General features: G+C 37.9%; 1 protein-coding gene across 1 annotated transcript; it reads left to right on the plus strand.

Annotated features, from left to right (window-relative positions):
• Positions 1 to 1,451: 1,451 nt before the first annotated feature.
• On the plus strand, positions 1,452 to 8,399 carry ABHD13 (abhydrolase domain containing 13). Its single transcript, XM_010086772.1, has 2 exons — positions 1,452 to 1,482; positions 6,973 to 8,399. Exon 2 carries the CDS (start codon positions 7,008 to 7,010, stop codon positions 8,019 to 8,021), a length of 1,014 nt encoding a protein of 337 aa, XP_010085074.1. The 5' UTR covers positions 1,452 to 1,482; positions 6,973 to 7,007; the 3' UTR covers positions 8,022 to 8,399.
• The last annotated feature ends 4,737 nt before the right edge of the window (positions 8,400 to 13,136 follow it).

Raw genomic sequence — 13,136 nt, forward strand, 5'->3', positions numbered from 1 at the left:
TGCTGTCCCACCTGTGCTGGCCTTTCGGGGCGCCCCTCCCGAGGGACTGCTGCGCTGAGGGCGCCGTTAGAAGTTCTTCCAGGTGCCCTCCTGGGAGAGCTTCTGCATCTTCACAGCAAGATCTTGCTCTAGCGTTTAGTTTGCATCCGCTGCCATACTTAACGATTTCTGCAAATGAGGTTGCTTGTAGAAGCTGGGGCAGGTGATAATAACTGTAATGTTGCTTAATGTGCGGAGTGACGGCACTGAGAAGGCTGAGCCTGATGTTTCTTTTAGTCAAAAAATGAAATAATTTAACATGCTTGGGAAGCAATATGTTTTCGGAGCCCGTGCTCCCTAGAAAGCTAAGGGTCTAATATGATAACCATACTTGGCTTGTTGTTGTCATGGTTTTTTTTTACCCAGTGCCGTCATAATTCAAGACATGCTCGCAAGGCTCTTTAAGAATTGTCAGTTGAGAAGGGAAGTGTAGTAAGAGTTAAGGGAAAAACACTTTCGGTTATGAATATGTACTGTTTGATACAGAGCTGTGGAAGTTTGCTGTTTGAAATATGTAGGAGAAGTGGCTTGCTGATTTTAAAAGTTAGAGCCTTTAAATATTTGGCACATAGTTGTTCTTGCTCTGCTTTTTCCTTGGCTAGGAGTAGCTCCTTTGCTGTTTTAACCTTTTTTTTTTTTTTTTTTTTTTAGTGAGAGTCCTTCTGTAAGATTTTAGTACAAAGAGAGTGTATTTTTCCTGTCCTTACTAAATTTGTAAGTTTTCTTCCAGATTAGTTCCCCCTCTAATTTTTTTTTATAGTTGAGGACTTAATATTTCTACTCACAGAAGTGTTCTGATTAAATATGAGTAAGTGTAAAGCTTATGTAAATCTTGTCTGCATCTGGAGGAGGTAGAGTGTAGAGGAAGGAAGCACAGTAGAAAGAAACGGGTGTCTTCAGATACTTTTCTGTGTTCTAAAGAAGTGTCTCTATGTCTCTGTTTGTTTGTTTTGAAACTGTGAAATCTGAAGGATTGCAGTGATTGTTCAAACTAACTTTTTTCTTAAAGCTCTTTAATGAGAAAGTAGCTGTTAAACACCTGAATCCTCTTCTTAACACAGATGTAAAGGCTGCTTGTCCACTAAAAGTTAGCTTTTAAGGAGGCAATGTAGATCTGTCATAATTTTGTTATTATGCGCTATGTATGTTTTATACCCTGTGTTGTATGTATAACTTCTGCTAAACTTGGAAACATCTTATAATGATGTCTCAAACAAGAGCTAAGTATGATAGGAGGAGCATGAACGTGATATGCATGGTTTCATCAGTAAATCAGATGTAACTTCTACAGGATATTAGCTGTCAGTGCTTCTTAATTTTCTTTCAAATAACTGAAGACAAACAGTAATTTTGTGTGTATCTCAAAAGCAATTTTGCTCAAAGTTCATAAATGGAATTGTCTTTCAGGCAGAGATGAAGCCTGCGAAATCATCACATCCAAAGGTAAATGTTTTATAATGTGATAAGTGTGTGAAAATAACTCATTTTAATATTAAAAATGTAGCCAAAGATTAAAAAATACAACAGAATTTGGGGCAAATACAACAGTAATTTCAATTGCTGTTTAAAATGAATGAAAAAATTGTTCCAAAGTACTTTTAAGTATGCACATGAGTTTTTATGATCTTCAGTTGGTAATAATATTAACCATTTAAGAATAGCGTTAGGGCACAGCAGAATATCATTAAAATGTCTTGGTCATAAAGACTTTATTTTTTTTCTTCTGAATTTCTATTGTTATGAGTGACTTATATTTTCAGTAGTTACTTAATTATGGGTTTTGTAGCTCATTTGATGCAACATGGAGGTCTGCAGTAATTCCTGGACAGTGGATTCAGCTGTGGAGATTATAGATACAGATGTGTGTGCATGTGTATCTACATATGTGTATATCCCTGTGGCATGAAATTGAAACTCATTGCTTCCAAATTTCATTTATGTTTTGAGAGGCAATAACGGTTCTGTGGCTGTGTAAGCTGAGCTGGTCTTCAGTGACCTTTCAGCTAAAGGCACAGTTGAGTTGGGCTGCATTGCTCTTCTGTGTTAATGGTTTCCACAATATAACTTTGTATTTCAATGTTGTCTTCAACTTGTCTCTTAACTTTACAAGCATCATAAAAAAACCCAATTTACAGGAACCACCAGTATTCACAAAGGCTAGTCTTTTCAATTAAGCATTATCAGGGGGACAGGAGGAAACGTGAAGCAGGTAGATGGTAGAGGAAAGACCTCTGATTACATCTGTGGCTAAGAAAACATCATCTGTAAGGAGAGAGCAGAGGAGCTGAGTTTATATAGTCTGGAGAAATCAGAGGTAGGTTACATATTTGGGGGTTAATAAACACTAAACTAGAAGTAAAGAATTTAGGTTATTCAGTCTCCCTTTCTGTTAAGTATTAGGAAGTATTTTGTAGTAGCAAGGGTAGCTGAGAACAAGAACAGCTTATCTAGGAATTTACATTAATATAAGAATTGCCTAGGAAAACGCCTACCAGATAAAACTATATGGGTCCGCCCTTGATGCCTGTATACTTGTCACAGCCATTGACTTTCATGACAAGTTTAAAGAAAAAAAAAATCTCCCTTATGCTTGTTTTTGTAGTCTCTAACTTAGTTTAAATGATCAGCAGTTATAAAATACTGTATATGCAGTAAAGTGGGATGTGACTTCTTGTTATAGGAAAACCTTGTCATTGGTGAAGTTAGGACAATTGATTTAAATACAGTGCTACAATAAAATGTTGCTTCAAGAACCCGAAGTTTTATTAGTGGAGTAAGAATAATTTCCAAGGCGTTAATGTTTTGTCCCGGAGATTTGAAAAGGAAATCTGTAGAGAAACCTTATTTCCCTGGCTGAAACAGAAGTCCTTCCACTGGCCAACTTGCTGACTTCCTTTTGTTACAGTGTCTCCATCTGTAATACATGGATGGTGTTTCATGCTACCTCTCCGTAGAGCTGTGATACTTCTAACAGTAGAAGACAATATAAGTGAGATAATCCTGTTAAACAGTCAGATATTAAAAAAAGTCATATTTGCAGGTGACAGAAATTGATGTAAAAGTTCTCTTTTAGAAGATACAAAGGGTTGCATCAGGCAGTTGTGGAGGAAGTCCGTAAGTGGTTCTTGTAGTCTAGGAACAGAAGTAGTCTTGTTTAGAAAGAGAAACAGGCTTGTCCAGGTCGTGGGTCCACTCTCTCAGGTTGACCAGCTCTGACGTAATTATCTAAATATATTGTTCTTTTTTCTTTCCCGATTCCTCCCTTTTCCCTGATGATTCTGGCATTCTGTAAGTCACAAAAGTTAGAGAGACAGCAGAATTTCAATATGTGCTCTTCATAATTCAACACAGAGTTTTTGCGTCATATGATGTTATATTATAAACTGTTTGAAAGGCTTATAGCTTCCTATCCAGCATAACAGTAATGGGAAATTAAAACCAAAAAAAAGTCTTGCAATATGCTGAGCAGTCTCAAATCTTATACACCTCAAAAAGTATTGAGGAACACGTTATCACTCACTGAAAATTATTATATTAGCATACTCTTTTTATTTTTGTCCTTTAAGTTGAAATTTGGTTCTGCTTATGTCATCTGCTGTTCTACAGGTCAAACAAGATAATGCTTGGAAGGCCTGCTACTTTGGGCTCCAGAGAAAGCATGATTTGTAGCTTTATTAGGAATGAGCTTCTATTGACTTGGTTTAGATTCTCTTCTAGGCCTGTGTGCTCATTTGAGAAACCATCATTTTCCTTTCTAGTGATCTTTCAGTTGGTATTGGAAGGAGGCAGGGAAAACCTAGGAGAAACTTGTTAGGTAGCGAACTAAAGATACAAATCTTGCAGTAAGATGTGAAGTAAGAAACATGGTCTGATTCAAGCCAGGAAATGAAGGGAACTAGAAGTTTCATGTAGCTAGGAAGAAAACTTTAATAGTCATGTAGTTGATTAGTTCAGAGCAGTCAGCTTTACTTAAGTATGTAGGCGAGTATGAAACTTTTGTGGCTGTGTAGTTTAGTCTTCCTGCTAACTACAATATCTTGAGTAGTAGTTGTAGGATGCATTAGGTTTGCAGCTCCAGTATGAAAGTTTTTATACTTACCTATATATATCAGAAGTAATCACACAACAGCAGTATCTCAGTAGTATAGCATTTTGATAATATCCTACTGAAATGAAAATAGAAGCAGTGCACAGATGAAACTAACATGGCTTATAAAATCAGCTGTGAGTATCAGTCTTCAAATAGTAATCCTTAGTGTACGTGGGATAACCATCTGCAAAACTTAATCACCTTAAGTAAGATTTTTATTACTTATTTGGTTTTTAGTAGTTGTTTTTAATGTGTCTCTTATTCTTTTGTGAATGTCTTGTTGAGAAAACATTTTTAGAGTCTCTTTCACTTTGTAAGAAATTCAGAATAATTTTGAAGAGCATAGATAAAGAGTGTTTTTACTGTGTCGTTATCAGTATTCTTATAGTCTTGAAATTCAATGTAGGGAATGTTTGTCAACTTTGTTAGGAAGTTATCTTACAAACTAAAGTACCTACTTTATGTGTCTCCTAATTACTGTGATGTATTTATTAGAGAAATTATCACAAGAATTAAGTTCTCATATAGATAATATTTGTGCATACTTGTATGTGGATATTGAACATAAGCTCATAAATAATATAAGAGAACAAAGTTGGGATAATGGCTTTCTAGACTATATTTCACCGGTTGTACATATTTGGAGTAGGCACACTATATAAAAGGTTAATTTCATGTTGCCTTTGGTTAATATCTGAATCTTACAGTGTAACAGATTAATTTTTATTTCTGATTAATATATAGTTGTCTGCATAAAATAGCAATGGCAGTTTTTGCTGGTCATACTGCATGCTTATCATAATTGTACAGTGCAGAGGCTTTGACTGCAAATGTCAGCTTTTATCACTTAGCCCTAGCAAGATGGCTGGTGCATGAAAGACTCCTTTGGAGTTAATTCCACTTCTTACTGCACTATATCATTGTAGGAGGTTATAACTTTGAGTGTCTCCAAGTGGATACCAGTGACAAGGGGCGTTCCGCAGGGGTCGGTGTTGGGACCAGTGTTGTTTAACATCTTTGTGGGAGACATGGACAGTGAGGTTGAGTGCACTCTCAGCAAATTTGCTGATAAGACCAAGCTGTGTGGTGTAGTCAGCACACTGGAGGGAAGGGATGCCATCCAGGGGCACCTGGACAGGCTTGAGAGGTGGGCCTATGTGAAGCTCATGGAAGTTCAACAAGACGAAGTGCAAGGCCTGCCCAGGGGTTGAGGCATTCCCAAAAACAAATAAAGGGTGGGCGGAGAATAGGTTGAGAACAGCCCTGAGGAGAAGGACTTGGGAGTGTTTGTTGATGAGAAGCTGAACATGAGCTGGCCGTGTGTGCTTGCAGCCCAGAAAGCCAATCATGTCCTGGGTTGCATCAAAAGCAGCGTGACCAGCGGGTTGAGGGAGGTGATTCTCCCCCTCTTCTATGCTCTTTTGAGAACTACCTGGAGTACTGCATCCAGCTCTGGGGCCCCCAACATAAGGACATGGACCTGTCCAAGTGAGTCCAGAGGTGGGCCACAAAGATGGTCAGAGGGCTGGAGCACCTCCCATACAAGGACAGGCTGAGAGAGTTGGGGTTTTTCGGCTTGGAGAAGAGAAGGCTCCAGGGAGACCTTATAGCAGCCTTCCAGAATCCAAAGGGGGCCTACAGGAGAGATGGGGAGGCATTCTTGATCAGGGAGTGTAGTGACAAAGGATAATGGTTTTAAGCTGAAAGAGGGTGCATTTAGATTAGATATTAGGAAGAAATCTTTTACTGTGAGGGTGGTGAGGCACTGGAACAGGTTGCCCAGAGAAGCTGTGGATGCCCCATCCCTGGAGGTGTTCAAGGCCAGGCTGGATGAGGCTTTGAGCAACCTGGTCTAGTGGGAGGTGTCCGTGACAGGTGGGTTGGAACTAGATGATCTTGAAGGTCCCTTCCAACCCAAACCATTCTGTGATACTATGATAAACTGTAATTGTTATCTGCTATATAACCTAAAGTATTCTTAAACAAGTGAGTTGATATTGTCACTTCTAAGGCAGTATATTTGGACTTTTCAGCTGTTGTGCTTTTCATTGATCAGAGAATAAAGTAGTTAGCTAACTATTTTCAGTACATCATATTGTATGATGATACAATCTTTCATTCAGTTGAAGATGTAATATGGATTATTGAACTGATAGTGGAAAGCTATCATTATAAATCAGAACCAATCCAAATATAGCAAAACAGCTGTCATACATGTAACTACAGTGTGGTATCTTACTATAGAGGAGTCTTTCTTCTGACCAGTTTACATGTTGCATTGTAATCACAGTTGATCGAGATTCTGAACCACAGTTACTAAACAATAGCAGACCCGCTATGCATTGTGAGCCTCCACTGGTTGCAGAGTGAAGTGCATAGGCTTACTGAATCCTCTTGGCCTTAATCAGTAGCAATTTGTAAATAAGGGCTATTTTGTGTGTGTGTGTGTTCTCTGGTTTCTAGAATTACTTGTAGGAGAAGTTTTAACAAACTGGTGATTGGGTCTGTGTGGTTGTTCTGTCAGTCAGCAGGGATGAGTGAGGGAATGCATAAGTTGTTATGGTCCCAGTCAACTATTTTTCTAGTGTTACTGATGAACCTTGCCTGCTGAATAAGGTAAATGAGATTTCAAAGAGTTCTAAAGCCTTTTGCTTATGGTTGCTTTTCCCCTTGTTCTACAAAACTGAATGGCTTCCAAAAATTCAAAGGGAGTTTGCCACCAACTTTCATGTTTTTGCTTGAATGTATTGACTTGCCATTAATATTCTGCAAGTATGAATGCTTAAATCGCTTCCTTTTTCTTTCCCCTGTATTTATACATATATCTTGGTCTTTTTTTACAGGATTTACTTGGAGTAAAAGATCACTGACTTCTACAATGGAAAAGTCATGGATGCTTTGGAACTTCATTAAAAGATGGCTACTAGCTTTGGCTTCCTGGTCTTGGAGTCTCTGCCGTATTTGTCTTTTACCCTTGATAGTAACTTTTCACTTGTATGGAGGCATACTACTACTTATATTAATATTTGTATCAATAGCGGGTATATTATATAAATTCCAGGATGTGCTGCTTTACTTTCCTGAACAGCCCTCTTCATCACGCCTTTATGTTCCTATGCCTACTGGTATACCACATGAAAATATCTTCATCAAAACCAAAGATGGAGTTCTTCTCAATCTTATTTTGCTGAGATACACAGGGGACAATGCAGCATATTCTCCAACCATCATTTACTTTCATGGGAATGCAGGCAACATCGGCCACAGGTTACCAAATGCTTTGCTAATGCTGGTGAACCTGAAAGTAAACTTAATTCTTGTTGATTATAGAGGGTATGGAAAAAGTGAAGGAGAAGCAAGTGAAGAAGGTTTGTACTTAGATTCTGAGGCTGTTTTAGACTATGTGATGACTCGGTCTGATCTTGATAAAACAAAAATTTTTCTTTTTGGCCGTTCCTTGGGGGGAGCAGTAGCTATTCACTTAGCTTCTGAAAATTCCCATAGGATTTCTGCCATCGTGGTGGAGAACACCTTTCTTAGCATCCCATACATGGCCAGCACTTTGTTTTCATTTTTTCCAATGAGATACCTTCCTTTATGGTGCTACAAAAATAAATTTCTGTCCTACAGAAAAATCTCTCAGTGCAGAATGCCTTCTCTCTTCATCTCTGGGTTGTCTGACCAGTTAATTCCACCATTTATGATGAAGCAACTTTATGAATTATCCCCAGCTCGGACTAAGAGATTGGCAATATTTCCTGATGGAACTCATAATGACACATGGCAATGCCAGGGTTATTTCACTGCACTTGAACAGTTCATCAAAGAAGTAATAAAGAGTCACTCCCCTGAAGAAATGGCGAAAACATCATCTAATGTAACAATAATATAGTTGATATTCTTCTTTAGGGTGGGATGGAGGGAGTACCTGCACTGTACCTTGGTTTGTGAAAAGTGGTAAAAGAATGTCCATTTTTAAATGTATGTCATGTCTGTACTTGCCTAAAGAGTGAAATTAAACTTGGAAAGGTCTGATGCTTTATTAAGATGTTCCAGATAACTTTTACATTTGCAGCATTGTAAATGAACCATTTTATGTCTTTCTCATACTTTTTTGATATCTCTGTTCATATATTCCATTTGTTTGATATGTACAACAGATGCTATTAAAGGAACCTGCTACAAAAGTAGTACGGAATGTATTAGTTTAGAACAACAGGAGGCTCTTCAGTATTCACTGCTCTATGTGTGAGCTTTTTGGACAGGCATGGTTAGCACAATGATTTGTTGTTTCTCTTTGTTTATTTGAAGTGTGCCATGCATGAGGTTAGTGTTTTATTCCTTGAAATTTTATATTATGCAAGGCGGGAAGTCTTTAATGTGCTAAATAATATAAAACAACATTATGGTAGAGTATACTTGTAGGTATATTATCCTGGGTTATTACTGTTTTTTGACATTATGCATACATATTTCAAACTGCAACTGAGGAGGAAAATACACTATCCCTGTTTTCACTTTATTATTTATATTCTAGTAGTTCCCGGAAAGTTGTACGTGCCTAAACATCATGGCTTCGGGATTTTGTCCAGGAAAATTCCTCATAGAAAATAGAAGTAGCCTTTGAAAAGAAAGCAGTGCAATCTAAGCTCCTTTCCGCCCCAAGCTCTCCTCGCTAACAGACAGGCAAACTATTTGTTGGTATTAGTCTCCCTGTGCATTTGAGGTGGGATTTCCCAAGGCAGAGTGGGTAGTGTGATAGAAAGAAGTGTGATGCAAGGTAAAAGTATGTATTTGTGTTTGATTTTCTTTAGGTTAAATGTCTGTGCCCTTTATTTATACCTCCAAAAGAAACAAATTCAAATAATAGCCGGTAATCACATGATTAGAGATTATTATATACAGTTGTTACAGTAAGGATAATAAAAATGAACAGTACATTAAATTTAGTAGACATGAACTTAGTCTGAAAGAGACAACATTTATTTTAACACTTTTACTGATTTGCTTGCAAAAAGGTGCTTACAGTTCTGTTGTACCATGTGGAAGTAGCATAAGCATCAGCAGAACTGAGTTTTCTTCAGCTGTGCTGAGATTTTTCAAAGCTAGTAGGTTACCATTTCAGAGCCAGCAATACTTAAATTGAGAGTTTGATTCTGACTGAATGTTGCGGGGTTTGTTTTTTTTTTCCTTTGGGTGTCCTTATCCTAGGTAGTCCTATCAAAGTTGTATGCTGTCAGCTCAGTCCATGTGGGAGTGCAGAGCTGTATCACTCTTCTGCAGGTTTAATTTCTCATTTGCTGCAGTTAATAGTTTGCCTCTTCAAAATATTTTTTAATGAGAAGAATGAGCTGTGGAAAATCTTCCACACAATCTGTACAAATGCCCTTCAGATTGAAATCTTTTAAATAAAATTTTCTGCCATGTTGTCCTGATTCAGAAAAGCATCTCAGCACACACTTAAAATATGTTCCAGATGGACAGTGGTATTTTAAGCTTGTGCTTAAGTTCTTTGGTTGATTAAAACTGCTTTCCTGAACTGGTGCCTTAATGGTTTTGCCTCCTAAAATTTATTACATGGAGTTACAGGTCTTATGTACACATGTTAATAGTGGTCAGCAATTTATAGATAAGGTGATACATCTTTAAATGTGATTTTTTTTTTTTTTTTTAATCAAACGTGTACCAGAAGTTGCTGCTTTCTCTGGTAAGTATATTTTGTCATACGATTAGGCTTTTCTTAGAGGTGATTGAAAAAGCTGTAGACATTTTTTGGATCTATAGGCCTAAAATCATTGTAGACAAAGCATAATTTTAAATGAGTGAAACCTAAACTTATCTCCTCAGCCTCTAGTGCTGGTGTTTTCTGTCAGAGAGGCAGGTGGGGAAGGCATATTGGTGAAGTTTGGTTTGGGGTGTCTTGTTTATGTAGCAGAAGGGAGTTAGTAGGCATAGCATTCCCTTTCCCTGATGTATTCTAAAATGACAATGTGAGCTGCCTGCATGTATTGTTTCAGTTACTTCACATTGCTTTAGAATTAATGTGGAGGGAGAGAAGGAAAATAAGTGGGCAGCTACTGCTTTTCTAAAAACAAGTTGATAAAGCCAAAATTTCTTGTTGGAAACAGACTGAAGAGAAAGTAAATAATTGTTTCAGAAGTTGTCTTAACTTGCATTAAATACCATATTTTTTCATAAAATGTCAATTTCTAAAGTAGTGTGGCTTCTTATCCCCCTCCCTGCCAATCAAAGACAAAAACCTCAATCCAAAATAACCCCAGTATTATGTGGCACTTACATAAGAATGAAATCCTCTCATTTGGGCACACAGTTACTAAGTGAAAGTCAGATGTGTGGTATCAAGAGTGTGGCGATCTGGAGCTGTTCAAAGTGGACTATATCTAAGCATTACTTTTGATTAAGCCATACCATTTCACTATATTGTCTGCAGGACATGAAGATGAAGGTTTGCCTCATTTTGCAAGTATTGGGTATGAGAAGACACAATTGTGTCATATATGCGTCCTTTACACTCAGTGGTTTCTTCCACGTACGCATGTTCTTACTTCTCCCTTAATGGGCTGGGTGCATACACTTGTGAATGAATGTCTGTTATCATGCTGTTTTTCATTGCATTGGCTATGAAATCCACTGAAAGTAACTGGGAAGGAAATTATTTTCTTATGCAAATATTCCACTACTGTACATACAGTCTTTAAGGGAGAGAGAAGGGGGAAGAAACTTGTTCTGACAAGTCAAGACTTGTTTTTATTTTATGGTCTGTAATAGAAACCCACAGTTGTCTGCCACTAAAAGCCATTTTCGGACAATGAACTGCAATCAACATAATACTAATAACTTTAAATTGCCAAAAGGTGTATTATGATACTGTTACATTTATTCCCCTTAATATCATTGTATGTTTTCCCTTAACAGTTCTCCATTTGTGTACAGATGTTTCCCAACTATTTGTCTCATATGTATAAAATTTCTAGTTTGGGAAGAGGAAGTTGAGTTATTTTCACAGGTCTGTAAGAAAGCCTCTTGGTTTAAATATGCTCATTAAAGGAATTGTCTCTTTTATAAGAGGACTGTAAAAAAAAAAAAAATAAATTTGAGAGGTCAGGAGTCGAACCTTGTAAAGAAGCATCGAGTAAAAGACCTTGTGTCTGCACACGTGTGAGTGGTTTTAATTAGTGGAAATACTTGAGGCTTCCTGCTAACCCAAGTTTACATTCCCAGTGTTTGTTTCTGAACTGTAAAATGCAGAGAGATAAGCTATACTTTCATCTGAAGAAATGTTAACTGGTGTAGCTGCCCTCATGTCCATTTCTCAGGTAAAATTAGAAATAGAGCACAAATGCAATTGGTAGGCTATGGACAATCTCTCAGTTGAAGGGCAGATGGATTATTTATACAAAATATGCATATCAGCATCTCTAAGCTAATCATTTGCGTTACGTTGGATGTTCACAGTGAAGAATGCCAGGCTGAATTGAGAGTCCACGGTATGGTCTCTTCTATTAGCAAAAAGATGCAGATGTACCTCCATTTGTATTTCATAATTCACTTCTTGAGAAGTACAGCTTTATTTTTGTCACTGACAGGTGATTTTGCTAGGGGCACTTCTGCCAAATATGAAATCAGTGCCTCTTGCATGTAGTGGGATCAGCCTGATGTATCCCATTAAGAATAATTTACAATGCCATCCTGCTTGTATAATTTAGAGTAGAACCCTGCAGAAGTGTAAATAGAGATAGCATATTGAAGTTCTAAGTAACAGTTGTGTTTTGAATTCAGAAACAGTCATTGAATATATGATGCAAGCTTTTTATTTGATTTTTCTTTAATATATAGTTAAAGCAAAAATGTCTTATAAAGTATTCCTAAGTTTTGTAGACAAAAGTGTAAATGTTACTGTATATGTGCTAATCGTGGCAAGGTTTTACATTCTCATTCTAGTCTGGTTTTTACAATAAAATTAATTTTACAAAAAACACTTTTCTATTTTTATGTACTGACATATGCAATAAATTGATACATTGAAAGTGCTGTTAATGTCTTGTTCTAGTTTGTGGCCTGTCTTCAGTATGTTTACAGGGGTATTTCTGTATGCATGGTAACTGATCAACCTCCAGGTATCATTTTCAATTACTTACTAACACTAGAGCACACGGAAAAGATATCTGCATTGTTAGATGCAGCATTTCTGGAAAGCTGTTAAAGCAGGGAAAAACTGTCTTACAAGTATCTCTTTCTAAGCTTTGTCACATATCCTCACTTTCAGGGAATGTTAATAAGTAAAACTTCTATGCCGTAGCTCTCCATCACTAACACATTTTACATTTCAAAACTTCTCTGCTATCTGGGAGACTGAGAGATGGTCTAAATATTATGTCACTTAGGAAATATTTTGAACTGTGAAGGTGAAGTTCTACCACCTGTTGCTAGTAATATTTTAAATGTCAATTTTTAAGTGCTGTAATGCCACTAACACGTTTATAGATTAGGAGCAGAATCCCCTTCCCATAATTCAGGAGGAAACAGTTAATGACCTGCTACACCACCTGGACACACAGAAGTCCATGGGGCCAGATGGGATCCTCCCGAGAGTACTGACGGAGCTGGCAGGGGACTTGCCAAGCCACTCTCCATCAACAGTCCTGGCTAACAGGGGAGGTCCCAGAAGACTGGGAACTTGCCAGTGTGACATCCATCTACAAGAAGGGCCGTAAGGAGGACTCAGGGAACTACAGGGCTGTCAGCCTGACCTCGATACTGGGGAAGATTATGGAACGGCTCATCTTGAGTGTGCCCACACGGCATGTACAGGACAACCAGGGGATCAAGCCCAGCCAGCATGGGTTCATGAAAGGAAGGTCATGCTTGACCAGCCTGATCTTCTTCTATGACCAGGTGACCCACCTAGTAGATGAGGGAAAGGCCGTGGACATTGTCTACTCGGACTTGAGCAAGGCTTTTGACACCGTGTCCCACAGTATTCTCC

This window comes from Pterocles gutturalis, unplaced genomic scaffold (genome assembly GCF_000699245.1).
Source record: "Pterocles gutturalis isolate BGI_N339 unplaced genomic scaffold, ASM69924v1 scaffold21491, whole genome shotgun sequence".
Classification (NCBI taxonomy): domain Eukaryota; kingdom Metazoa; phylum Chordata; class Aves; order Pterocliformes; family Pteroclidae; genus Pterocles; species Pterocles gutturalis.